General features: G+C 43.8%; 1 protein-coding gene and 1 long non-coding RNA gene across 4 annotated transcripts in view; both read left to right on the forward strand.

Moving 5' to 3' along the window:
- The first annotated feature begins 454 nt into the window (after positions 1 to 454).
- LOC140213769 (uncharacterized) lies at positions 455 to 3,216 on the forward strand. The gene is made up of 3 exons (XR_011890710.1): positions 455 to 709; positions 1,525 to 1,636; positions 1,844 to 3,216. It is a non-coding gene; the product is annotated as an uncharacterized lncRNA (long non-coding RNA).
- Positions 3,217 to 3,690: 474 nt separating this feature from the next.
- Positions 3,691 to 26,583, forward strand: part of Sec10 (Exocyst complex component Sec10) — a 180,103-nt gene continuing 157,210 nt past the window's right edge. Inside the window, exons 1-2 of one of the 3 annotated variants that reach the window (XM_055078305.2) lie at positions 3,691 to 5,378; positions 21,405 to 21,641. In XM_055078305.2, coding sequence (XP_054934280.1) covers positions 5,349 to 5,378; positions 21,405 to 21,641 — 267 coding nt within the window. In that variant the 5' untranslated portion in view covers positions 3,691 to 5,348. The remainder of the gene's footprint in view (positions 5,379 to 21,404; positions 21,642 to 26,583) is intronic. The other 2 variants (XM_055078304.2, XM_050192964.3) reach the window with 2 other exon arrangements.

A 26,583-nucleotide genomic window follows, 5' to 3' on the forward strand; every position in this document is an offset into this window, starting at 1 on the left:
CCCTTAGACGGTGGCGCCAGATTACCCTCTAGGTGTTATAGTGAGAAACTCTATGAGTGGAGAGGAGAAAAGGAAAGGAGTTCACAGCTGGTTTTCCGCTCATGCGTCAGGCCGTAGGAGGGCCCGCACACTCTCAAGTTCAACAAATGGCCACAGAGGGCGAAAAAATCGACCACGCGCTGCTGCTAAAAAAACAGCATAGTAATATCACTTCGAGATGCTTACGTTAGTTTGAACATTTTCCGCTGGAGGCGCTGTAATAAGCGCAATTTTTTTTTTGCAAACTTTCTCCTACAATTACCGAAGCACGTTTAATACATGAAAAAAAAGGGGCGAAATTATCATTGCTAATTTGATATTGTATTTTTTGTAAGTAAGTTTATTGTTTCTTTGTCATTATAAACGCAAATAGCGAACAGCATCATCGATCTTTCACGTGACTTCTGGCCTGGATTTAAAATTTTTACCGGTATTTTCGAGTACATGGCGGCACGGATTCATTCGTTCGTGCGCTCAGACTGGTTGCTTCTTTTTCGCTAAAACTAGTTTATTGCGCTTCGATGTCACGCGTTATTTAACCTGGGGTGAAGTGACGTGTTTGCAAGCGGACATGTAAGCCCGAAAGTTGGGTATCGGTCGTGAGCCATTCGGAACACGTCTGCATCGAAACGGGAGCTGGATTCTGGTGCGGCTGACAACGGTAATAACGGTGAGTCGTTTAACGCCGCTGCTTGAATCGTTATATAATATTCGTCTCATTAACTTACAGGCGGAGACAAGTTAACGAACTAGATCCTGCGCAGCATATGGCAGTCGGGATCCTCCGTTGCTGTTTCCTAAATAAACCGTTACTGGCGAGGGGGAAAGAAAGAGCGATATCGGAACGCGCGCCTCATTTTTCATCTTATTGTAGCCGTGGCCATAGGTGACTGGGTAGCCTTAACAATATAAATATAAAACTTATTTTCGAGTCCGCCGGCAACTTTTTTCGTCCACAAAATCGAATAATCCTTTGGTAAAATGATGTGAAAGTACAGAATTTAATGTATTAAACAGTTGCAAGCGTGATAATTCACTCATATTTCGTACTTGTTGGTTCCAAATGTTCTTGCTGTTCAGTTTGGTTTACCGTAGGGCATTTATTTTTGCAGTAGTGCAGCAGTGCATCACGTTCGTGCAGAAAAATAATGCATCAGTTTTAATAGCTTCATGACTTTCATGTATTTGCTTGTGGAACCAGCATTGTGATCTCTTCCAGTGTATAAATGAACGCATAAATGTTCTCATTTGTGATATTAATAATACTTAAACTGTTCACATGCATTGTATAGTTAGGCAGGCATAAATTTATGGACAACAGCAATATTTATTTAACGTGCTGCTTAAGCGCCCTAGAACAGACAGGGTATATTTGCATGTGTTCTGTAGTCGCAAACCATTACAATATATATGTCACCCCTTGCATATCATATTGCAAAATTGTGCTTTTTTCAATTTCTGATTCAGTCAAAATTTCTGTTCCAGACATGCAGTAATGAGGATGGCACCAGTATAAAGCAACACACTCCACACACTAAACAGAAGCTGCTGCCTGCTACAACAAGGCCATTGTGTGGACATTGGCTGCTACTACAAGGTAAACAACATGTGGTTCAGAAATAAATATGCCTGATATATGCTGTATTGTCTTGCTAGTCTTGAGATACATGTCATTTGTTTGCAGCAGAAATGAATGTTTGCTCATGTTTATGGTTCAGTATAATTGGTTCGAACATAAAAGAAAACACACATGAGTTTGGCTAATCTGTGCTGTATCTCATGTGTCACCGTTCTGCCCCAACAGAGTCCATGCCAAGCATACCTTGGTCATCACAGGAGCTCCTATCCACACCAACAGAAAGGGGCTGGAGCTGAATTTGCAAGGCTTTTACACCACGAACAAAGAAGCGCATGCAGAAGAATTTACATGAGATATCAAGTCTGCAGAGCACTGTGTCAAGACTGAAAAGAGCTTCAGCCACCATTCCACCAGCGCGGACAAATTGGCTTAGTCATCCAGGTAACTCAAAAAGGAATTTATAGAAATTCTTCATCTTCAGATGCACCTGCAACTTCTAATCAAGCACGGACGACGCTGGCCAAAAGAGTTCCATCAGTTTGCCCTTAATCAGCTTCCTGGCCATGTCAATCCCATTTGTGCCAAGTGTAATTTTTCTTCTATAAATGCAAGCTTTTTCATTGCCCATTCTCGTTAGAGATCATTCATCCTCATCCAAACATAAAGGTCAACCGATTCTTCGCTGATACTTAATACCAGTCACTGTCTAGTAGCATAACATATCTGTAGCAGTACCTTTTAGTGCATGTTGTCATGCACAATTCCTCTCCTGAAATAGCTGATGCAACATCGACATGTTTCTTGCATTAACCTACGCACTGTTTGCTATGCACCATTTTACTTTTCTTGATGTTTTTGGCCTTCAATGCTTGCAGAGCAGGGTGGCTTCTCTCTTGAATGCAAGCTTTCTCATTTTCCATATTCCTAGTCTCGTTGATGGTTGCTCTTCTTCCTCGATAGCCTGGGTCTTTGCACAAGCTACACTGAATGATAGATTGCAGAATCTGGTTTTGCTGCCCCACTTGGTTGTGGTCGCCGTGTTACATTTCTCGGATGTCGGGGCCTGCTCAGTTACATTGGTAAGCAGTCTCTCGAGGTAAGCATTTGCTCCTGCAGTCCGCACAGTGACATAGACTCCCAATTTACACACCATGATTTGTGCTGCCCGTTCAGCCTTTCCTGCTGCAGCCATGTGCAAATTGTGCCTGCGGCCTTTCTCAGTCGCAATTAAGCACGAACGGAGACAAGCATACGTGCTTACATGGTCCAACGTGTTTGAAGTTCATAGCCGCATGGGTGGAAAGGCCCGCAAAAATGGCTGCCGAAGGTGATGCCCAAGAAAGCGACTTGTCCATATTGAGACGAAGTGGGACACCAAATGTGAGCCACACATTAGCGGCCCTCGACAGAAAAGAAACTTGCAGGTTGGAAAGGAGTTAACGCTAAAATGCCGGATAGTCCATTTCGCTGTGTTGGTTGTGGCAGCAGATGCCTGCATCACCTGATTGCTTCGCAATGGAAGTTGCTCATCTTCAACGGCAACTGTCGGTTCAAAAAGGTGCGACGCTCTGTCCAATCTGTTTGTACTGCTGTTTGTCGCTCGTTACCAGACCACCACATGCAACGAAGGCAAGCATTATGCCTGTAAGTAGGCGGCTGAATGTATCCTAAGAGACCCGTGTATGTGAATGCTCACTGTTGCCATATGGTTTGTAGCCAATGTATAATGTATTCTCTGAACACTATGTGGTGAATGATTGCCGTTTATTTTTGCTGTTATCTCACTTGGTTACGGTCGCCGTATTATGCTTATCGGATGTGGGCGCCTGGTCAGTTACATTGGAAAACAGTCTCTCGAGGTAAGCATTTGCTCCTGCAGTCCGCACAGCGACATAGACTCCCAATTTACACACCATGATTCGTGCTCCCCGTTCAGCCTTTCCTGCTGCAGCCATGTGCAAATTGTGCCTGCGGCCTTTCTCACTCCCAATTAAGCACGAACGGAGACAAGCATACGTGCTTACATGGTCCAACGTGTTTGAAGTTCATAGCCGCATGGGTGGAAAGGCCCGCAAAAATGGCTGCCGAAGGTGATGCCCAAGAAAGCGACTTGTCCATATTGAGACGAAGTGGGACACCAAATGTGAGCCACACATTAGCGGCCCTCGACAGAAAAGAAACTTGCAGGTTGGAAAGGAGTTAACGCTAAAATGCCGGATAGTCCATTTCGCTGTGTTGGTTGTGGCAGCAGATGCCTGCATCACCTGATTGCTTCGCAATGGAAGTTGCTCATCTTCAACGGCAACTGTCGGTTCAAACAGGTGCGACGCTCTGTCCAATCTGTTTGTACTGCTGTTTGTCGCTCGTTACCAGACCACCACATGCGACGAAGGCAAGCATTATGCCTGTAAGTAGGCGGCTGAATGTATCCTAAGAGACCCGTGTATGTGAATGCTCACTGTTGCCATATGGTTTGTAGCCAATGTATAATGTATTCTCTGAACACTATGTGGTGAATGATTGCCGTTTATTTTTGCTGTTATCTCACTTGGTTACGGTCGCCGTATTATGCTTATCGGATGTGGGCGCCTGGTCAGTTACATTGGAAAACAGTCTCTCGAGGTAAGCATTTGCTCCTGCAGTCCGCACAGCGACATAGACTCCCAATTTACACACCATGATTCGTGCTCCCCGTTCAGCCTTTCCTGCTGCAGCCATGTGCAAATTGTGCCTGCGGCCTTTCTCAGTCGCAATTAAGCACGAACGGAGACAAGCATACGTGCTTACATGGTCCAACGTGTTTGAAGTTCATAGCCACATGGGTGGAAAGGCCCGCATAAATGGCTGCCGAAGGTGATGCCCACGAAAGCGACTTGTCCATATTGAGACAAAGTGGGACACCAAATGTGAGCCACACATTAGTGGCCCTCGACAGAAAAGAAACATGCAGGTTGGAAAGGAGTTAACGCTAAAATGCCGGATAGTCCATTTCGCTGTGTTGGTTGTGGCAGCAGATGCCTGCATCACCTGATTGTTTCGCAGTGCAAGTTGCTCATCTTTAACGGCGACTGCCGCTGCAAACAGGCGAGACACTGACCAATCTGCATGAGCCGCTGGTTGTCGCTCGTTACTAGACCGCCATGTGTGACGACGACGGTGAGCCGTTTACGAGCTCGCGTCAAAGATTCCAGTGTATCTCGACATACAAATTTTATTTCTGCTATTGCACGAGAATGTACATACACTGCTTGTCTTCTGCCAATAAAGTCGTACGTTCTGTTCACTCACTTGTGGCTTGTTTGTATGGGCGTCAGTAGAGGCTCATTGCTTTCCTGGCAATTAGAACGCACCGGCTACGCGGCAGCCGAGGCGAGTACGTCGCGTACGAACGGATACAAGCGTACACGACCGGCAAAAAGCGGCCATATTGAATAATGCTATAAAAAAAAAAAAAAAACGCGCAATTCCGCTTTCTGTTTTAGCAGCGTCATCTGGCGTCCACCTAGGTAAGTTCCATGCGCTGCCGCTGCTTATTTTCGAACCACTGCGGAAGGTACAGTTTCCCTTCTCTAAAGTTGCCGTAGGCATCTAGTTGTGCATAGGTGTTCTGTGGCTGTGCCGTTGTGCACTGTCGAACAGTGGGGTGTGTCGTTTTCTCGTGCGTGAAGTTTACGTCGCATAGCCAGCTTAGCTCAATTTGAATGTCAGGGGCAGCAGTACGCCGGGAAATATGTCGCACTTCTTGCCGGAACTCGAACAGGTCTGTACACCTCGGAGACGAGGGCGCCGTTTTAGTGGCGGGCGCGCAGGCTCCCAGCAGTTATCCTTCATTTGGCACGGCTTTCTTCCTCGCTGTGCAGGTTATGGTTATGCGAATTGTTGCGATTGTATAATATACTTAACTCGAAACCGGTTGTCTTTGTCTCTTTACTAACGCTTTGCAACTATAATCTAACTGTAACAGCAGACGCATGCATTTTAGTTGTGCGCAGTATATACATGTAGGTGGCGCAGTTTTTCAAGAATAACCTAACGAAAAGTAAGTTAATTACATTAGTAGAGAGAGAGAAGGCACCCGCCGTGGTTGCTCAGTGGCTATGGTGTTAGGCTGCTGAGCACGAGGTCGCGGGATCGAATCCCGGCCACGGCGGCCGCATTTCGATGGGGGCGAAATGCGAAAACACCCGTGTACTTAGATTTAGGTGCACGTTAAAGAACCCCAGGTGGTCGAAATTCCCGGAGTCCTCCACTACGGCGTGCCTCATAATCAGAAAGTGGTTTTGGCACGTAAAACCCTATAATTTAATTTTTTAAGAGAGAAGGCTCTTTATTAGAAAAACAGATAATTTTGCCGGCGCGTTTATAACCGCTGGCATGCTACTCTGTATAGGGATGGGGAATGGGAATAAAAGATTCCAGAAGAGAGTGGGAGAAAAAGAGGATAAAAATAAATATGAAATGTCCGAGTGGACCTGACACTAATATTTACAGGTGACATGGCAGGTAAATTTAGGCTTTTGTATATGAAGGGTGCAATATTTTAAAAATACATTAGTACATACTGCAAGCTTTGCGTTGTTGCCAGCACTTTTAACCTCATGAAGAGCATTTGAAGCGCTATATTAACGCCTGAGCGAGACGTCATATATGCTTTCAATGGGTCGCCTTGACAGTACACGAAAATACGGGCTTGTGCGTGACATATATTTGCCTCTACTTACACAGTAGGGGCTGTACTTTTAAACACTGTGGCAGAGAAAAGTCAATGTGTGTACTAAGCAAAAAAATCACATTTCAGGCTGCAGTACTTTCTGCTAAAACCACTGAAAGGTTTTTGGACGGTTTGGCTACGCATGCTCTTGAATAGTATAGCCACTAGGTCCTCCTTTACTTTGCACATAATCGTAAACGGTTTGGTTATCCCTGAAGGCATAAATGGAAATTATACATTGAAGGTTAGCATTAACCCGCACCCGAAAGCTGGGCTGTTAGACCTCTGCTCTCCGTGTGAAAAAATACACAACACAATGCTCACGTTAGTGGTGCAGAATGGTTATTCCCTTTCAATATGTTTTTTTCTTTTTTCAGCCTGTTGTATTCTCGTTGACTGGGTTGTTGTGGTGCGAAACCAAGCAAGATACAATGGCCTGTGTTTTTATTCTAACAAATATAAAATATTTTACACTGGCAGTAGCTTTGTTTTCCCACAGATTTCGCAACAAGATCAAATTTTTTGTTTGGCCTGTGATCTTCAATAAAGTGCTTGGCATCTTGCCTGCTTTTCGTGAAAAAAATTAATTTGAGACCTTCGTCAATGTTGGAGGCCTGTGAGAGTTGTCTGCATTCAAGGGACATGCATTTCACTTTATGTACACTGTGCTTTCTACACTGTTGCAGTTGAAGTGAAACACTGGCAGCATCCATCATGATGCAGGGAGCCAGAATGCACCTGCCAGCTCTGTGTGCATGTGAGCTATCTGCCAAAGAACACTTGCAGGCTGGTCAAGAGAGTAGTGAAGTGGGTAGTGAGCTAGTTGGATAGCCAACAGAAGGACTTGGCTAAGATTAGCCAAGTCCTTTTTGCTAAGCCAGGAATAGGAACCGAGTTGTGGGCACAGGTCTGCCCTTATAAGCAGCTTTGTTTCATTGACCTGTGTTGCTCAAGACCGCTACGATATGCACACCTCACTATCAGAGAAGGAAGCTGCAGAGACAGAAAGGAGCAGTACGTTTAATGCGGTTAGCATTCTTAGGGTACTTCACACGCTTTCTAGGGGGGCTGATGGTCGGTCTGTCGCTGGGTGGTCCATGGTTGAATGGGCAGCGTCTTGGGCTGCTGTGCTGAGGGACCAGGGTTCGAAACCAGCTGTCGAGCCAACTTGGGCCAGAAGGCCTGTGGCACTGCGCACCTGTGTGCAGCTCTTCAGCGAACGTCTTTGAGGCTGACGTGGGTCAATAGGGATACGGGTCTGGGTATGTGCCACTTGGTCTGTGAACCACTCGCTCTTCAATGAACCTCCTCGATGCCAACTTGGGTAACTAGATACGTGCCAGTGGAAATGAGCCCCTCTACAATGACAAAAAACATTGCGACAGAACCTGTCTCCCAATGACTGTCGATGGCAAAGCGTTAACATTGAATCAATAAAGCAGCACAACTTATTGCCGCCGTCTAAACTAGTTACGTATGAAGCGTGTTGTGCAGTGGGACCCCTCGACACCATCTAGCTGCGAAGCCTGCACGTGGCCTCCAAAGTGTATGGCATACCAATGTGTGCGGATGCTGCGAAACGCATTATGCAGCAACCGGTCTACTCTTTCGTGGTTCTGGACACACTGTGCTATCAGGGGCCCTGCCGAGAAATCTGTGCATGGCATCCAAGATTAGAAGCAGTGCCCTGGTGCCTGCGAATACTGAGAATTTTTCCCTTGCTTGTTGCACACTCAGTGGCACACACTCAATGACCCGTGTTGGCATTAGGTTCATTGAAGAGTGCCACATATCTAGTGCGTTCATGGCCCCGCTCGGCGAAGCTTTGGCATAAAAGGAGTCCATCGAAAGGGGCACATACTAGAAGCATTGTGGCTCGGCCTGCTAATGCTTCGGGTGGCTCTCCTTGAGCGCTTGTGGCATGGATTCATTTCTGCTTTGCACCACTAGACTGTTCATAGGGTGGCATGAGATAGGAATCCCTCTGCAGAACACACCTCATTACGATGGTGGTAGTATTGTATCGCTGTAATGCTTTTATGCTAAACACATTGCCATTGACAGTCATGTTGTGATGGGTTCTGCCAAATTCTTTTCTTTTTTTAATTGATGCGGACATGATTTGAACATGCAACCTGTGGACACACAGCACAATTAAGACCAAAAAAATGCTCTCTTGTTGCGAATGACGAGTGAGAACAAAGGCGACAGTCTGTGTTAAATCCTTTAAAGTTGCTAAAATAAAAATATGCGGATTCCACTTACTGTTAGAATCAGCTAAAGGGATGCTTTCATTGATTGTGAAGAATGCTTTTCCTGCTTAGTGACCATTTGCAAGTAGAGACCCCACGATTCTGTTGGACACATTGTCATTGAGGACTGCCTCGCTCAACGTGAACTTGTTGCGCTCGATCATGCGCATGCCACACATGACAAAGCAACGACGATGAGGGAATCACCACCACAGCATAAAGATGACTGTATAATGTCAATGAAATGGTGACAATTGCATGATGACATTGTAATCACTACAGTAAAATGAAGACAAAACGATCTTGACAACAATGCAATACTGACAATGGCATGACAACTACTGTGGAGCACTGACTATGGTATGAGGACGACGATGTGACAAAGGTTATTACGAAGCTGGAATGACAAAGATAAAATTACAATGGTGGTATAACAGTGGCATAATGATGCTGAAACGGTGCTGAACGCATGGCAGCAACGAGAATCACTACGACAAAATGACAACAACGGAATGACCATGATGGCATGATGGTGACTGCATGATGATGCAGTGGTGACAATCACATGACGATGACAGCATGGCAACAAGAGGATGATGATGTTAAAATAATTTAGTGATATGAAGATGATGGCATGATGACAATGCAATAATGAAAGTAGAATGACGACAAAGGCATGACTACAATGTTATGTTGACAGTAGAATCACTATTACAAAATTACTACAATGGAACGACCATGACGGCATGACGATGACATGCTGGTTTTAGGGCTCGCGTCCACCCTTGCATGCATCAACTGCCACCGCAGGCTGTCTCAATTCATATTAAGTTTTCAAGTTTGTTTGCGCTATGTTTGCAACCGACCAATCGTTCAAGACTCTAGCCTGTAGCCAGTAGAGATGCAATGGTATGATGGGGACGTTTTGATGGTGACATTATTTTCAGTGTTGCTCACACATTCGGCAAGACAGCAGCAGCAATGGTAGAGTTGGTGGAAGAGGCAAAGAAAGCTCCGCTTTAAAACATTAAAGTGTGTACTACGCTGTGTCATCATCTACACATGAAACAGAAAAAAAATTTTAATTTACCCTAAGAGTAGCATGAAACCACACGAGATAATACTATAAAAAAACATATAAGTACACCTATCAGTGAAACCCTATCTACGAATTATGAACAACATAGTACCATTCAAGAGTCTTCAAAGTTGCAGAAAAAGAAGTCGTAATATATTTATGAACAGTTAATCAAAGACACAGTGTTGGTCTGATTTTGATGTTGCATAGCACGGCATGGCGCTGTGGCAAGGAATATGGCATTGGTGTTTGTGATGTCATTGTGGCCTGTCTCAAGGGTGATATCGGGCCTACAAGGCTAGATCGCTTGGACCTGTCCGCTTAGCCTACAGAGCGTAGCCACAAGAGCTGAAGTGCGTCCTCATCGTAAAGCTGCTATCAGGTCGTTGCTGCGGATGTTCTTCGTTGTGCTCACTCAGCCCATGGAGCATAGCCGCATGAGATGGGGCAAAGTGTCCAGCAGAGTGTTGCCGACTGCATCTCCAAAGCCTCAGACTGCCCAAAATCATGCTTTGTTCATCCATTCTGCTCTGTCCCCTCTCCTTCTCCACATGTCATTGAGTCTTACAGTATCAAGACTTAGAGCACCGCAACAGATGATAAACAAAGAAAGGGACACACAACGCAAGCTGTCTTCTCTTTTAAAACTACTTTGAGGTGTCTCAAATCCATGTGGCCTTCCTTTATTCACTACTTTATGTCCCGGTGATTATTTCTTCTCCCTTTCTCTCGGGTCTTCCTCCTCATTCTATGGGGATGTCATTCATGGATAAAAATGTTTTCCCCTTTCATGAAAATTCCTCCACCAGTTCTACGCAACTGATTTGCCATGTTCAGAGTCATTACTTTTTTACTGGTTGGTTGATTTGGCCTGGGTCTGCAATTGGCTTGCCTCTTGGTTAGCTCAGATAGTAGCATTGGCATAGCTAGGGAGGGTGGGGGGGTTGACGTTCCCCCCTGCTTTCCTTCCTTTCCCATGGAACAAAGTTTCAGGAGGCGGGCTCAGAAAGAGCATTATTGATGAAAGGGAAAGGTTGAATGTGAAAGCAAGTCGAGGGCTAGTGGCGGTCTGAAGGGAAGGGGGGTTGTCATGAGGGCGATCTCCTCTCCCCTGCACATGCACAATAACATCTTGGCCGTCGTACTAAGAACAAATAGGCAAAAGGTGCGTCCAAGTCAGCTCACATCTGATTCTGGAAAAAGTGACTACATTTATGCTTGTCGGAACAGAGAAAACTTTGCTGGCTGCACTGGCGGTGGCTGACACCCAGTGGCCAGAAAGGGTAGGTGGGGGTGCAATGAAGAGGGAACAGAAAAGGAGAAAGCACAGAGTGGGGTGCAAGAAAGTACCGAGGGTCTATTTACAATAATTACAGTATTCACTATAGTGAACATTAGGGCAATTTACTCAGATATTTTTCCTCTCATGCAGGGGACGCACTGGCTAGTGGGCATGCATAGGGGGAGCGGATAAGTAAGAGAACCCGTTTCAAGAGACACAACCCGACAGGCTATAGCATCTAGTTAGATTCCAGAAATTTTCAGGCGCCTTCACTGCATTCACGGCCACTATCGAGGCATTTTCGAAGTGAACACACAAGTTCATCCACGTTGCTCCTCCCTCCAAGTGTGTGTGCCTATGACAGGTACGTAATAATTACAGGAGCGGAGAGAGAGAGAAAAACTTTGTTGAAGGGAAAAACGACAAATTGTGAAAAGAGCTGTCCGAAGCAACCACACATTTTTCTTCATTGAAGAATGATGACGTTGCCATTCTCTGGAGAAAGAGCAGCCCTTGCTTCGTGCCTGTCACCAGTTGCGCACACAAAATGCACCACTGATGAGATCCTCTATGGATAAGAAATGCACAGCCCAACCCTGCTGTTTGAAAGCATATTTAAGTCATGGACAGAGGTGAGGAAATTTTTTTTTTTCAGCTGTAGAACCCCCCCCCCCCCGCTCCCCTCCCCTGAATTCAGTGTCTAGGACCACACCCATTGCCCTTAAATGGGCACAAGGAATGCGTCGCTTTTGGAAAGCAAAGTAGGAGAAAGGTGTTGCTGGATGCCTGTAGCAGGTAGAACAGTGACGCCCTACCTATGGCGTGCCTCTACCTCATTCCGGATTGTGTTAACCATAACTGTTGAGGTGGGATCAATGCTAAAAATTACACACCGCACACACACAGAGAAAGAAAGGATGAGTGCATGCTTAAAACTTTGGGGCATTGTTGCTGCCCACCAGGCCTTCATGTCATCTAAGAGCGTCTCATTTCTGGTACTTAACCGATTCATCGACCACGCTTTGCGGAAGAAAAGCATTCTGAAAATGTTGTTACTTGTCTAGGAAACACATAAGCAAACCCCTCCCCTTTTCTCTTTCCCTTGTCTCTCACTTTTATTATGTAAATAAACTTGAGGAGAGGTTGCTGTGGGGCTAGATTGTGCAGTTTGGGAAGAATGAAACCAGTGCAAAGAATGGGACAAGAAAAACCTACAGAACACTCATTTGCACACAACAAAATATATCATGGAGAGGCTACAGCACCAGGTAAACTAAGAAACAGCCACAACAAACAGGTGGGCGGGGTAGTAGATGAATGGCTATGTCGTCCATGCAGCGGTGCCGCCTTGAAGAGGTAAAAGGAAATATAGAAATGTTAGGGGCTGCTGTGCCGTTCAATAACCCGGTAAATGTTGGATACTGCGACGTTGACTGACGAAAAATTGGTTTAAGGAGGGGGGTTGGGTGAAGAATATGAGGGGGGGGGGGGGGTGCAGAGTGCATACAAGACATCAAGAACGAAGGTGGCGAAAAATTATGGACACAAGGAGAGCGTCTCGTCACTGCCCGATCCCTCTACACCAGATGGCTATGGCCAGTTGACTAGCTGAGGTTCACTTACCCCGTCGTAACATGTGCTGCTCGCTACGGAGCGCCTATCCAAACAAAATGTCTCTGCAGTCTTCAGAACAGTCGGGTTTCAGGAAACGCAACATTTTTTAATCTCTTGGTGCTGATAGCCCTTACTTTACTGTGAACTACGGATCCCATAATTTGGACAAAGGCTTCTAACACACAAAGCAGCCTTGCTTTGAACTGTCTGCCTCACGATTCCCGAGTGTGATCAAATAACGATATACGTCGTGTGATGATTATTACAATACCATGATTACAAGTTCCCTCCAAACATCCCTTCAAACAAGTCAGATAGCAGGTCACCGAAAATGAGTGAAACTTTCATTGTATCAAAGTTTTAGTGCAAAAGTTCGTTCCTGTATTTTAAATGTAAAAGAAAATAGCATTCAAGGTGACCTTGCAAACAGATGGCTTATATCAATTCTTGCTAGAAATATGTTGCTCAGGCTATGCGCAGTGCGTGAACTGATAAAGGATTGAATTCGTATGAATGGAAGGTAATCTGTTCCATAATATAAATGCCAATTTGAGATAAAATGACAGAAGTTCCAAGAACTACAGGTGTAAACATCAGACTTGAATTGAAAATTTACACTGCTGTGATCTTCGATACACTCTTCTGCAGCATAGAGCAGAAGGTTATGCAGGATAAAGTAATATAGATCTTCAACATCACTGGAAAATGCATGCAAGCTTTTTTCGGTACTCAAGAAAATTTTTAATATTTCGCAAACTTCTGATAAAAAATGCATTGTCAATTACTCAATGACCCAAATGCCTTTGCAGATAGAAATTGAGTTCTGCCATGCACTGCACTTTGTGATGATGATCCTATAGGGCTTCCCTAGTTTGTGCATCTTGGCTCTAAAGAAGGCTTCAAGAAAATCACTCTTACATTTAGAAGTACCCAGGAAATATTAGGCTGTTTACATAGCTATTTGGTTTCGGCTTTGTTGGGGCGAGAAAAACGGAAATGACTTAGCGATGTTAGTTGCTATGTGAGTTGATACATATTTTTGAGTACGAAAGATGAACACAAAAAAAGCTTCGAGATAAGGGAGATGCCAGTCATTTGTGTGTTTATAGTCATGTACAGAAGTGATTATGGCACCAAACAGGCCAGAAGCATAATAACATTTTATAGCTATATATAAAGTTATTACAAAATGCAATGTCCAGGAGGAGGTTTTGGAGTCGGAGACTGAATTGGGACCTCCTGCACATGGTATACGGGGAAAGAAAACTTGGTTATAGCAACAGTAAAAAACACCAACTAAAACCAAATTAGGCAGCAATTATAAAAACATACTAGAACACGAAGGAATTATACGGTGAGCTTAATCAGAAACATATAGAAATATGAACAAACTGAATTGAAAAGCAGCATGTTTTAAGTGTCACATGTGATTAATAAATGTGTTATAATAAACTATATCATTTCCCAATGACAATGCATAACATACATTATGTAGTATATGCAAAACGTTTTATAGAGAACTGTATTGGTTCAAAAGAACTTTCTGAGTTTTGTAATAAATGAGTGTTGTGTCTTTAATTTTAAAGCTAATGGTAGTGAGTTCCATGATAAAAAAATGTGCTGAAATGAAGTTTGCATGCTGTAGTTAGTTGGGAGTTAGTTGGGACTTTGAGCAAAATGAGGTTCTTGAGAGCAAATTTGGTGCTGTTAGTGTTGTCTAGTAAAGGAGATTGAATGAAAGAAAAGGGGAATATGATTGTTGGTATGCTTGAATAACCACATGCCTAGATTATATTTAATTACACCGGACACTGCAACAATATTATTGGCTTGTAATAATTGTTTGGCATTGGTGTAGTATGAGCTAAAGGCCATTATTTTGATTGCTCTGTTCTGAACGATTTGTAGTGACACAAGATTGGTGTGTTTGTCTCCCCATGTAGTTATGCAGTAGTTGATATGTGAATTCATGAATGCGTGATACAATAAGAGAATGGTATGTAAAAAAAAATGGATGAGCTCAAATGAGGTTCCACATACCATACGACATCCTTTTTATGCCTGAAATGTGTTAATGACATTTTTGACACCCAAGTGCATGCAATCATCGCTAGCCTGCTCTGAGTAGTGTGGCAAGCAGATGGAAGGAACAGGAACTAAAAATAATTTGTGCACTCTAAAGACAACAACAAGGCTTGATACTTGGCTAGTTTGTTCATGGTATACAGTAAAATTAAAAGAGCGCAATAAACAACATGGGCAAGACAGTACAACATGAGTGCTCACTAGCAGCTGATGCCTCTCAGGAAAAGGTGAAATGAAATGAGAATTTGCACTTGCATAACACAAACGTTGCACATGTGCATAGCCAATCTCTTGATTTTCATGCAGAAACCTAATGATATCCAAAGAACTTCCTGTGACAAAGGGATCCTCTATACAGATCCCGTACAAGCGCTTTTGAAGAAATTTGCTAATATGATGATGCCACGTTCCTGTTTCCATGACAGTTGACTTAAAAGGGACATCAGCTTTATGTATTTCTGTGCTGAAAGAAATCTAGAGGCTATTTTTTTCCGCACATATTTATTTCCTTAGCAAGTTCCTAAAAATTAAAATCCCTGCACAGCGCTGTTGCCATAGGCTTCAACTTTGTTACTTTCTCTTGTGCCTGAACAGCTTTCTTACTTAAACAACCCAACTCCATCACCACAAATCTGCCCTCTATATCTGCAGTCATGGGGCATAGGTCATCGGAGTTGAAAAATGATGCAGCACTTTCCGTCGCTGCTCTCTTATGGAATGGAAGACTGCAAACTGCACTCCTTTCCAAGCTATCAATGCCATCTAGCAAACACTTTTATCTGATTTATGAATACACTCTATTAGCGAGTTTTCTGTTGATGGCAAGGAGCTTATGTGCGGGAACGTCAGGCTCAACACTGAACTTTGAACCCATTTCCAGCACATTTGCAATTTTCCCAAGGAGATTCACGTCTACAAGAACCACAGTACCACTACCCTCTATAGGTTTCTCAAGCTGCTCCAAGGCAGCTTTTTGTCCCCGGCCTTTTTCTTTTGGAGAAATAAATGAATCTTATCAGAGTTCAATGTTGTAATATGATCAGAATACAGCAAGCACTTACAGTGTGTGATGAAATTAGGTAGATCGTTAATATAAATTAAGAACAAGAGGGGACCCTTGTGGTACCCCTATCATCATCATCAGCCTGGTTATGCCCACTGCAGGGCAAAGGCCTCTCCCATACTTCTCCAACTACCCGGTCATGTGCTAATTGTGGCCATGTTGTCCCTGCAAACTTCTTAATCTCATCCACCCACCTAACTTTCTGCCGCCCTCTGCTACGCTTTCCTTCCCTTGGAATCCATTCTGTAACTCTTAATGACCATCGGTTATCTTCCCTGCTCATTACGTGTCCTGCCCATGTCCATTTCTTTTTCTTGATTTCATCTAAGATATCATTAACTCGCGTTTGTTCCCTCACCCAATCTGCTCTTTTCTTATCCCTTAACGTTACACCTATCATTCTTCTTTCCATAGCTCGTTGCGTCGTCCTCAATTTAAGTAGAACCCTTTTCGTAAGCCTCCAGGTTTCTGCCCCGTACGTGAGTACTGGTAAGACACGGCTGTTATAAACTTTTCTCTTGAGGGATAATGGTAACCTGCTGTTCATTATCTGAGAATGCCCGCCAAACGCACCCCAGCCCATTCTTATTCTTCTGATTATTTCAGTCTCATGATCCGGATCCGCAGTCACTACCTGTCCTAAGTAGATGTATTCCCTTACCACTTCCAGTGCCTCACTACCTATTGTAAACTGCTGTTCCCTTCCGAGACTGTTAAACATTACTTTAGTTTTCTGCAGATTAATTTTTAGACCCACCCTTCGGCTTTGCCTCTCCAGGTCAGTGAGCATGCATTGCAGTTGGTCCCCTGAGTTACTAAGCAAGGCAATATCATCAGCGAATCACAAGTTACTAAGGTATTCTCCATTAACTCTTATCCCCAATTCTTCCCAATCCAGGTCTCTGAATACCTCCTGTAAACACGCTGTGAATAGCATCAGAGATCGTATCTCCCTGCCCGACGCCTTTCTTTATTGGGATTTTGTTGCTTTCTTTATGGAGGACTATGGTGGCTGTGGAGGCGCTATAGATGTCTTTCAGAATTTTTACATATGGCTCGTCTACACCCTGATTCCGCAATGCCTCCATGACTGCTGAGGTTTCGACTGAATCAAACGCTTTCTCGTAATCAATGAAACCTATATATAAAGGTTGGTTATATTCCGCACATTTTGATAGTGTGAATATGGTCTATTGTTGAGTCGCGAGAATATTCCTATACCCCTATACCCTATACCTATACCCTATACTAGATGTACTATACTAGGTACCCCTATACTAGATGATTTTTGCTTTGAGCAAGTACCCTGAATGCTAACAACTTGCTTTCTTAATTTTCTGTTATGGAGCTAACTGTGGATTAGTAGCAAGACGGGACCAAATATTCCCATTGCTTCTAGTTTTAGAATGAGGATTTAGTGATTAATGGTGTCAAAGGCTTTTGCCAGGCCTACAAAAATAGAGCCAGCAAAGCTACCATCGTCAGTAGCCCTGTTTAGGTAATCTGTGAGAAATACTGAGCAAGATCAGTAGAATATCTTGATACAAAACCGCACTGATAATGCGTAAAAATATTAAATTTATTAAGGTACTTTGTTAATTGTTTCTCAGTTAATTTCTTAATTATATTATTGAAAAATGGCAGCACACAGATCGATCAGTAACATGCTAATAATGAGTGATCTCCCTTTTTAAAATTTGGGGTAACTTTGGCATGCTTGAGTTCTAGAGGAAGCACCCCATTTTAAATATTAGATTAATATCAGCAAGAATACGAGATATTGGATAAACAATTTTATATCGCATGGCTTAACATCACCAAGACTGGCATTTGGGATTTTTAGATGATTAATTACAGAGATTACTTCATCGGGAGTAGTAGTAAACCTATAAAAGGAATGTGGAAGGAGTGCCAGTGGGTAATCTTAAAGTGTTTCTGAAGCCTAGCCATTACAGAAAAGAAGTCACTGAAGATGTCTGCAATGTCATGAGGGTGGTTGCCATTGTGGTTTATTCTAGTTATGGTTTCCTGCGTGGTGGTTCTGTCTAGGAAAGAGTTTACTAGTTCCCATTATTTATCATAGTTGTTCCTGCACTCCAATATTTTCTGTTTAGAAAAGCTTCTTTTTTAGTCTTTTCAGCTGCGTGTGGAGGTAGTTGCAATATTTCTTGTACCGGGCTATCAGTCTAACATTAAAGGGCTGTTTTCTTGTTTTTTCTTTTATGAATATTCTTGCGTCTTCACATTGCTTTGAGTATTTTCTCAGTAAGCCACAAATTTTGCAGTGTATTTTGCAGTGAAGTACCTTCTTGAATTTTTCCTGCGCAAATGGAAATAGAAGTTTTGTAAATGTATAGACAAAAAGTGCGAGAAAGCGTGTTGAGGGCGGTTAGTTTCCTTTACTGTGAACCAGTCCATATGTGTTGTGGCTTTAAAAAAAATGTCTATCAAGAATATGTTTGTAGTAGAATACAGTGCAGGAAAAAGGAATAGAATTAATCTTGAGAAAGATGGGATAGTAGTCCATGATGTCGCTAGTAAGAACACCAGCTTCAGGCAGGACTAAGGGCTAGATAATACATGATCAAGCAATGTGCTTCCACCATCATTAAAGTAATGTGTTGGTTGAGTAATTAGGCACTCACACCCGAAACTAGGATAACTGGAATAGGTCGTGCAGTTACGGGACATTGTGTCAAATAAATTTATGTTCATGTCGCCCATAATTGTCACGTTTTTGTTTTCAGATGATAACGATTCTAATACTATCTAAGGCACTTGATGACTTAAAGCAAACATTTGTCAAGAGTATCATAAATACACAAACTTGATATTTCGTGGCCCATACAGATCTTTTGTTCACAATGCCAGCAAAAGCAATGGGTCTTGACAATGACAGCCTGTCAGACAGGCTGTCATTGTCGGTGTACCAGTAAATTGCACAGAGGACAGGAATTTGCATCAATATGTGTGCATTGCACTGTCGCTGCTGCTAATGGAGCCTTGTCGAAGTCTGTAGGTTTATTAAGTAGCACTTGGGGAAAATGAGCGACGCACAGTGGGATTGCAGGTAGCTCCTACTGGCAGCGCCAGGTTGCCTTCCACGTGTTGACAGATAGTGCTGGAATTGTTCGACATGATATCTGCACAGAGGACAGGAATTTGCATCAAGATGTGTGCATTATGCTGTCGCTGCTGCTAATGTCAAAAGGAAGAAGGGCACAACCTCCTTGTCAGTTGGGAGAGCCGCCAAGGATTGCTTCTCAACCAAGGCCTGGACTCGCTTGATCAGAGATGTAGAACCAGCTGTCTTGCAGTAGGATACAGCGTCCACTCCCTCTGAAGTACATTTTCTTGTTGCACCACGTAGCGTGATATTTGACAAATCATGGCGGGATGCTGAGGAGCAGTTCTGCCATGAACGTCTGACCAAGGCTCAGATTACGGCTCTCATCAGGAGGGGTGCTGATGTTTTCAGGGGTATGGATGGAGAACATTCCAGTAATAATGTTAAAAGATGGCTGGCTTGCACATTGTTGCAAAGTCTGTGGTTGCGATCAATTGTTTAATATGTGTCATGAGTAAAACAAAGCAACAAGCTGATATGTGAAATTATGAACATGAAAATGTTAAGGGCCCCGTGTCACCGAAAATCTGGCGTCGATGGCGGTGGCGGTGACGTCTGTATGAGAAATATCATCTGGACCCACGCATCCCAATCCATGCAGGCACACCACTCAGCGCAGAGGTGTTACTGAAGTAATTGAATTTCTCTAAGTAAAATGCATCAGAAGATTTGTAAAGTATGACTTACTCACAATTTCCAGACAAGGTAGTGTTGAATTGTAATTTAAATACACGAGAAAACAAAATTCTGTTACACGTAAACTCAAACACAAAGCCCTTTTCCAGCTGCCATTTGAGGTCTGTCTTAGTAGGAGTGGCGCACCCCAGAAAGCTTGCCTTCATGCATAGCGTTCACCACCAGCGTTTCCAGGAAAACATTACAATTACATAAGCTGCAGTTGCTGGGAAGCATGAAAAAGTCAGAGATCTTCGAATTAAGGCGAAGCTTAAGCGTCCTCCAAACTTTTGAAGCTGATGTTATTTCTAAGCTTGGGTCATATTGTGTGAGTACCCCTGTGTGGTTTTGGGTGATAAGGAGTGAGATTTTCATGGCAGGTGATGCAAACAAGCACACCATGTGTTGTTGTAGGATTAAAATGCTTTTGGAAATTAAAACAACATTTTAGTGCTTTGTCTCGACAGTTCTCCTTTCATCCCAATGTACCTGCGCTGCAATCATTCTCTTACAAATGGCATGCCAACAAGCCCAAATAGTCGCGACTGCTAACTATAGCATTTCCATGTAACACTTGTGAATAAACTGAAGGTCACCTTTGCTCCTATGTGCAGCATGGGTATCATTGCAGCTTGCTTTAGTCATCAGCAGGAGCCACGGTAACTTGTAGCATGGCGTAACTTGAGACAGCATGGACTCAGAAGTGTTATGTTATCTTGACACGTGTACTTATTTATCCTTTTCTCTGGGGCTGCATTTCGCCCGCTAACAACTTAATGTTATCGCTTAGCCCAGGATGCACCTGCATGGAATTTGGAATTTACTTGAAGGTTATCGTTGATTGTATCTGTTGTCTATTGTCACCAAACCTTGTGTAATCTGATTGTATGCAGGATGCAAATTGTGTAGTATTTTCTGGAAGGCATGTGTACCAGCGATTACATTGGAACCTTTGACGAGTCATGTATAAAAGCTAACATGCTTGACCCTCAGATCAGAAGATCTGATTTTCAACAATTGCTGACTTTGCATGTCGCTATTGTTGTGCTTGAGTGTTACTTCGTTTGCTGGGCAAAAGTTCATCCAATAAAAAAAGTTAAGTTTATAACTCAGTTCTGACACTGCATTCTTCACCATCTCTACAACATGACAGTATGTTCCTTTAAATCAGATTACTTCTCAGTAAAATGACGAATAATTACTTTTGTTAATGTGGTTTTCAACATTAATTTGAAATCAGTTAAACATCGAAATATTTTTTTGCCATTGACCTCAGTATAGCTTACATTCAAAATACAAATAAACTAGAATTCGATATCCCTAAGAACATGATGTGACTAATATTTCTTGGAATAAAGAGGTAATATATAAAACCACTACAAATCAAAACATTACTACGGCAAGTAAATTATAAATAAATAGATATTGTATTTTTCAAACAATTCATTTGGTTACTTGTTGAAATTTCTGTTAAAAGAAAAGCAAACAAAAGGATGAAGGCAAAACAATGATTCACTCCTTTCCTATTTAAATTTTTATGCAAAAGTGCTGAATATGCTTTTGTAAGGTAGCTTGTGCCCATCCAGTGAAAATTTTGGGACATGTGCACCTAGCGTTCCTTACTTAATTTTTTTTTTACTTAATGAAAACCTTCTTCCAAAATGTTCAGCTGAATAACTAGACAAGGTTGGAAAGAAGACCACCGTCATTGAAGTTTTACATGACACATACAAACTTGCTCAGTTTACCAAAGTCGCATTTCTGGCATAAGCTAGTATGAGGAGTACAGCGCATCTGGGTGTAAACATGCACCAGTGTATTCATCACTTGAGCTTCACATCGAAGAGCCTTTCAGGGATGATGGCTGCGAAGTAGCTGCCCATTTACCTTTGCATGCAGGAGTCATTCAGCCCTGAGGACTTTGTTGAGCGCCTTGCCTGGCGCAGCCTGGGAGGCAACATGGACCCCGAGACCTTTGACCCCAGTGTGCTGCAGGAGGCATTCAAGCAGGGAATTCGGGACCTGCAGGTCCTCTTTGAGATGACCCAGAAGAAGTGTGAACGCCTCGAGATGATCTGCCGGGAGGAAGAAGCGCGCCATTGCCACAAGGTTTCCGAGCTCCAGGACAAGAACAAGGTGGGCCACCTTTGTGTGGTCTCTGGAAGCGCAGTTTGCCCTGTCTGTTGAGCCAGCATACTAATGCTGGTAGTGTATGCATTTGCCTATATTTGATCCTTGTGGCTTGAGGAAAAGGTTCTGATATTAAACTCCTTCAACCTCATTTTTCTTCAAGAATTTGTTGATAACAGCATTGCCATTTGTTGGGCGTGTTGGTAAACTGACATTGAAGGCATATTTAGCTCGAGTAAACAAGGACAGAAGGGAGACGACACCACAATGCGCTAACTTCAAGAACTTTATTTTCAGGAAACAACCACCTATTTAACCCATGCACAGTGGCACCACATTATCCAAATTTTTAACCATTCAAAAGAGCCGTTCCCTTATCTAACAACTCGACCGAAGGGGTGCTAACACACGTGTCACTATTCCGACAGATAGCCTGAGCCTCAATAATCTCTCGCACATCTTTATCTTTGTGCTTCGGAAGAACACGGCAAGACCCATACACGGGTGCACAGCCGCATTCCTGACAGTGAGTTGACAGATGACCGTATTGCTTATTTCTCACGTTTAGATTCATGCGGCAAATCAATGGACGAAAGTGGAGGGAAGGTAGCGATAGTGTTCTATCTGCATAGAACGACATGTAGGCTTAAAAATATGGCTAGCCATGTGGACACAAAAGTGGCCTTTTCAGCACCAGAAAAAAACTTGCAAAGATATGTCGGTTATAGGGATGCAGAATAAAAATTCAAGAATATAGAGAAAGCCCCACAGTTGCATTCCTAAGACACGATTGCTATAGTATATAGTCATTATTCGGGTTACTTTTGAGCGGATGGCTTTATTTTTGACACTCTATGAGCGGCCACCGCATCACTCGCATAGCGCTCCCGACAACAAGCCGGCGGATCTGACGTCACACCTACCGTCAGCAGCTGCGGGGCGAACTGACTGGCTGCGCAGTTTTGTTTTCCTCGTGTTGCGCAGTGGGACTGCGTGGTCTGGTTCCTCCGTACCTTCACCGAGAAGTTGATCAATGATCTAACCACAGAGGAATAAGGTTTCAGAGCGCAGCTCCTACGCGGCGTTCTTGAACTTCGCGTTGGCGTTGCCTTTGTCCCTCGCCGTAACCGAGCTCTGCAGATGGCGCGAGCGCGCTGCTCTAGCTGCGTGCGCTTTCGGCGCAATCTCGCTCTCAAATCTTGCTCTCCACTTCGCTCATCCTCCAGTGCCACCCCTCCGCGGCAGTAGCCATAGCAGCCGCTCGGCCAAGCCGAAAGGCAGAGCCATCTCCGTTATCCACTGCATGCACCCCTTACCCCCCCCCCCCCCATTCTTCCGCGGCTACGACCTCGAGCACGGTGTTCGACTGCCGAAGCACCGGCTAGGATCGCTAAACACACAGCCACTTCCGTTCGGCACTGCTTGTTACGTATGCAGTCACCTACGGTTGAAATAAGACAACAGCTGCCTTCAAAAATTGCATTAACCAAGAAGCATAATCTCAGGGCGATTTTTTAAGCACAGCCTGCAGTATTGCTACCAACAAGGAACCCAAGTGGTGAGCAGGTAACATGCACCTCAGCACATTTGCGCTAGCTAACGCGCCTGCTCCCGTTGTTTCATTGCAGCTGAGCACTCCTTCCCTTGGTTCAAATGAGATGGCGCCACCAGTCTCATGTCGGCGAATTTTGTTTTTTTCGTCAGCCGTCGCTGAAGACGATGTGGATTTCGATTCATTCCGGCAGCATTGGCCAAACATCTGGCTCAGAATGTCGCAAAAACAACAAATTACGTTTCTGCGCAGCTTCTCACCTTTCGGAAAAGAGTGGCACGGCGTGTCTCGCCCAACAATACTATTTCGGCGCCCTTGTGCACAGCAGACCCTCAGCATTCTGCGGCGTTGACACGGCTGCTCCACGCATCAATGCACAAAACCAGGAGATGAAAGACGAGGTTTTCGAACAGCTAACACGAGGAAGTGGTGCAAATAGGACGGTCGAACAAAGAAATCGCGTCGTTGCAAACGTCAACTCGTCCCTTCACGTGCTCACTGTGGACGATCGCTCACAATGGGCCTCGAGGTGGTTAAGCGTGATGCGATATCTGGTTTTGCCGGAGCTTTCGGAGGAGGCTGGTAGGCGCTGTGATTTGAGAAATATTCACTAAAATAATTACTTTGCGCTCACTTCTTCTCATAAGGAGTGTTGTTTTGGTCGCTCTCGGTGCGACAGCTATCACTGGAGACAGAAATGTCGGCGTTAACGGACCCGTATTGTAAGCCAGCTGTCGGATGCTCTACGAATCATTGTAAAGCACCAGTGGGTTGCATAGAAGCTGTTGTTTACGAGCTTCTGCTGTCCTGTGGGAAAAAACACATCGGACAGACAGGAAGGTGTCTTAATGACAAGTTACTAGAACATAATCTAAATGTGAGAAATAAGCAATACGGTCATATGTCAACTCACTGTCAGGAATGCGGCTGTGCACCGGTGTGTGGGTCCTGCCGTGTTCTTGCGAAGCACAACGATAAAGATGTGTGAGAGATTATTGAGGCTCAGGCTATCTGTCAGAATAGTGATACAAGTTAGGGGACAGCTTTTTTGAATGGTTAAAAATTTGGAACATGTGGCGCCACCGTGCATGGGTTAAATAATTTAGGTGGTTGTTTCCTGAAAATGAAGTTGTTGAAGTTGGTGCATTGTGGTGACGTTTCTCTACTGTCCTTGTTCACTGGCACTAAATATGCTTTCATTGTTGATAACGTTAATTATTCTCATTTGACTTGTAGTTCCTACAATTCAGTGATCTTCAGAAAATAAGATATAGTAATGCTTGGTGAGTCTTTCCGTACATTTGTATTTAGTAACATGCATACTTGAAAGTCTAGGAGTTTATTTGTGCAAAAGGATAGACAGTTGGGCGAGTTGATACGGTAACATGCGCTAGAAGCTAAGATCATGTTTATTTGTGCTCTGAAAATTTGCTAATAAAGTGAATTAGTTGTGCATGTAAAACCTTTAAGGGGAGACACTCCTCGAAAAAACATCTTTTAAATATTTGTACTAGCGATTTGAAGGTCCACCCACTTACGCACCATTACAAGCAGATTTCAAATATGTCGTTAGTTTCGGTGTAACTGCTATAGTTATTGCATTAGTCCTACACAATGGCAAACTAGAGCGATTTTGTGGGCACTTTATTGTGTAATAAATTTTCGCAAGAAGCTTTGTGCTATAGCTTATTTAGCGCTTTGTAGACTGCTAAGTGTTGATATCTATTCATACAGCATCTACAATTACTGCAGCTATGAAACAAAAATTAGGACACTTCAACTAATTTTTTTCACAATCACATAAAAATAACCTTGTACATTTATAATTCTCTTATACAAATGAAATTTGGCATACTTGAAGATATGTACAGTGCTAATACCTACTCGAAATTGCAATATCTCCCAGCAGTAGTTGCAAAACTACGAGATTATACTTCAGGGAACCGAGAAAGAAAGAAAGTTGAAATGCTCTATCTTTTTGCATAGTTCCAGTAATTGTACACGCTGTTTGGCTAGATATTGGCACTTATGATCTACAAAGAGCTAAACAAGCTACAGCACGATGCTTTTTGTGAAAATTTAGTACATAATAAAGTCATCATACCTTGCTGGTGAAGCAGCGCTGTTAGGAATGGCCATACGGGGTGGCAACGTGCCAGCTATTTCAGCCCGCTGCACGTGTTCCAATCCAACCAGACGGGGCGCACTTCAGAGAACTGCGGATAACTGGCAACCACGTGGCGCGGGGTCAGCTCAGGAATGTGGTACTCGGCAGTGCCACCCTTGACGGAGCCGAGTTCTACGAAGCCCTATGACGTCGGCTCCGGACCTTTACACCTGTGTTTGTGTGCAACACGTGTTTGTGAGCCTCCTCCAAAAGGGCGGGTCATCTTCGGTGACGTCGAACGGTGACGTCGAACGATGACTGGACGAACGTTTCCGTTCGCTTGGAATCAAGGGGGGGGGGGGGGGGGGGGGGAGAGCTTATAAGCAACGGTTGTCGGCTGCGAGAGTGTGCTCGTCGTAGTGAGCTGCGTGCTCGTTGTGTGCTCGTCGTAGTGAGCTGAGTGCTCGTTGTCATGCTCGAAATGTACTAGTGAGCTGTGTGCTCGTAAGCTGTTTGTTGTATGCGTCGTCTTGCGGGCGCCATTTGGGAGTCACGCTAGACTGTTGATGTATGTCTTGTCGTAGATGTGAATAATGTAAATAAATCCTGTTCACCGAGTTCCTCTCTATGACCGTCAACTCCTTCAAATGGTGGCAGCGGCGAGATCGTCCGACGACTCCTACATCTGGTTGACAGCGGTGGGATCGTCCGACGAATCTAATAGCGCACTGACACGGACACAGTGAAGACACACAAGATGACACACAAGATGGTGAAAACATACATTTGTGTGTCTTCACTTTGTCCGTGTCAGTGCGCTGCTTCACCATCAAGGTTTGATCATTAATCACCGACTAGCCCAACTTTCCATATTACTGGACATAATGAAGTGCCCACAGAGAAGACTATACTTTGCCATTGTGCATCACATAACTGAAAAACTGTAGCAGCTGCACAAAACGTAATGACATATTTGAAATCTGCATAGAAAACTATAATTGGCTGAATTTTGAAACTTTTGTACAAGTAAAAAAAAAACGTTTTGAAGTGCATCTCCCCTTAAAGGGCCCCTCACCAGGCCCCATAGCAAATTTTGGTTATATGCTGAAAGTTGTTACATGTCTTCTAGCAAGCGTTCTGCTGCAAAAACTTTTGAAAATCGGCTCATTAATAGTCAAGATAGACGTAGAATAGTCGTCCCATCTGGCCTCCACAAGCGAAATTCCTTCCCTGCGTTCTCCCATACCGGATCTCAAGGATCGCGTGACGCGTACATCACGGGCCTCGCC

The sequence above is a fragment of the Dermacentor andersoni genome, chromosome 10 (assembly GCF_023375885.2).
Source record: "Dermacentor andersoni chromosome 10, qqDerAnde1_hic_scaffold, whole genome shotgun sequence".
Lineage (NCBI taxonomy): Eukaryota > Metazoa > Arthropoda > Arachnida > Ixodida > Ixodidae > Dermacentor > Dermacentor andersoni.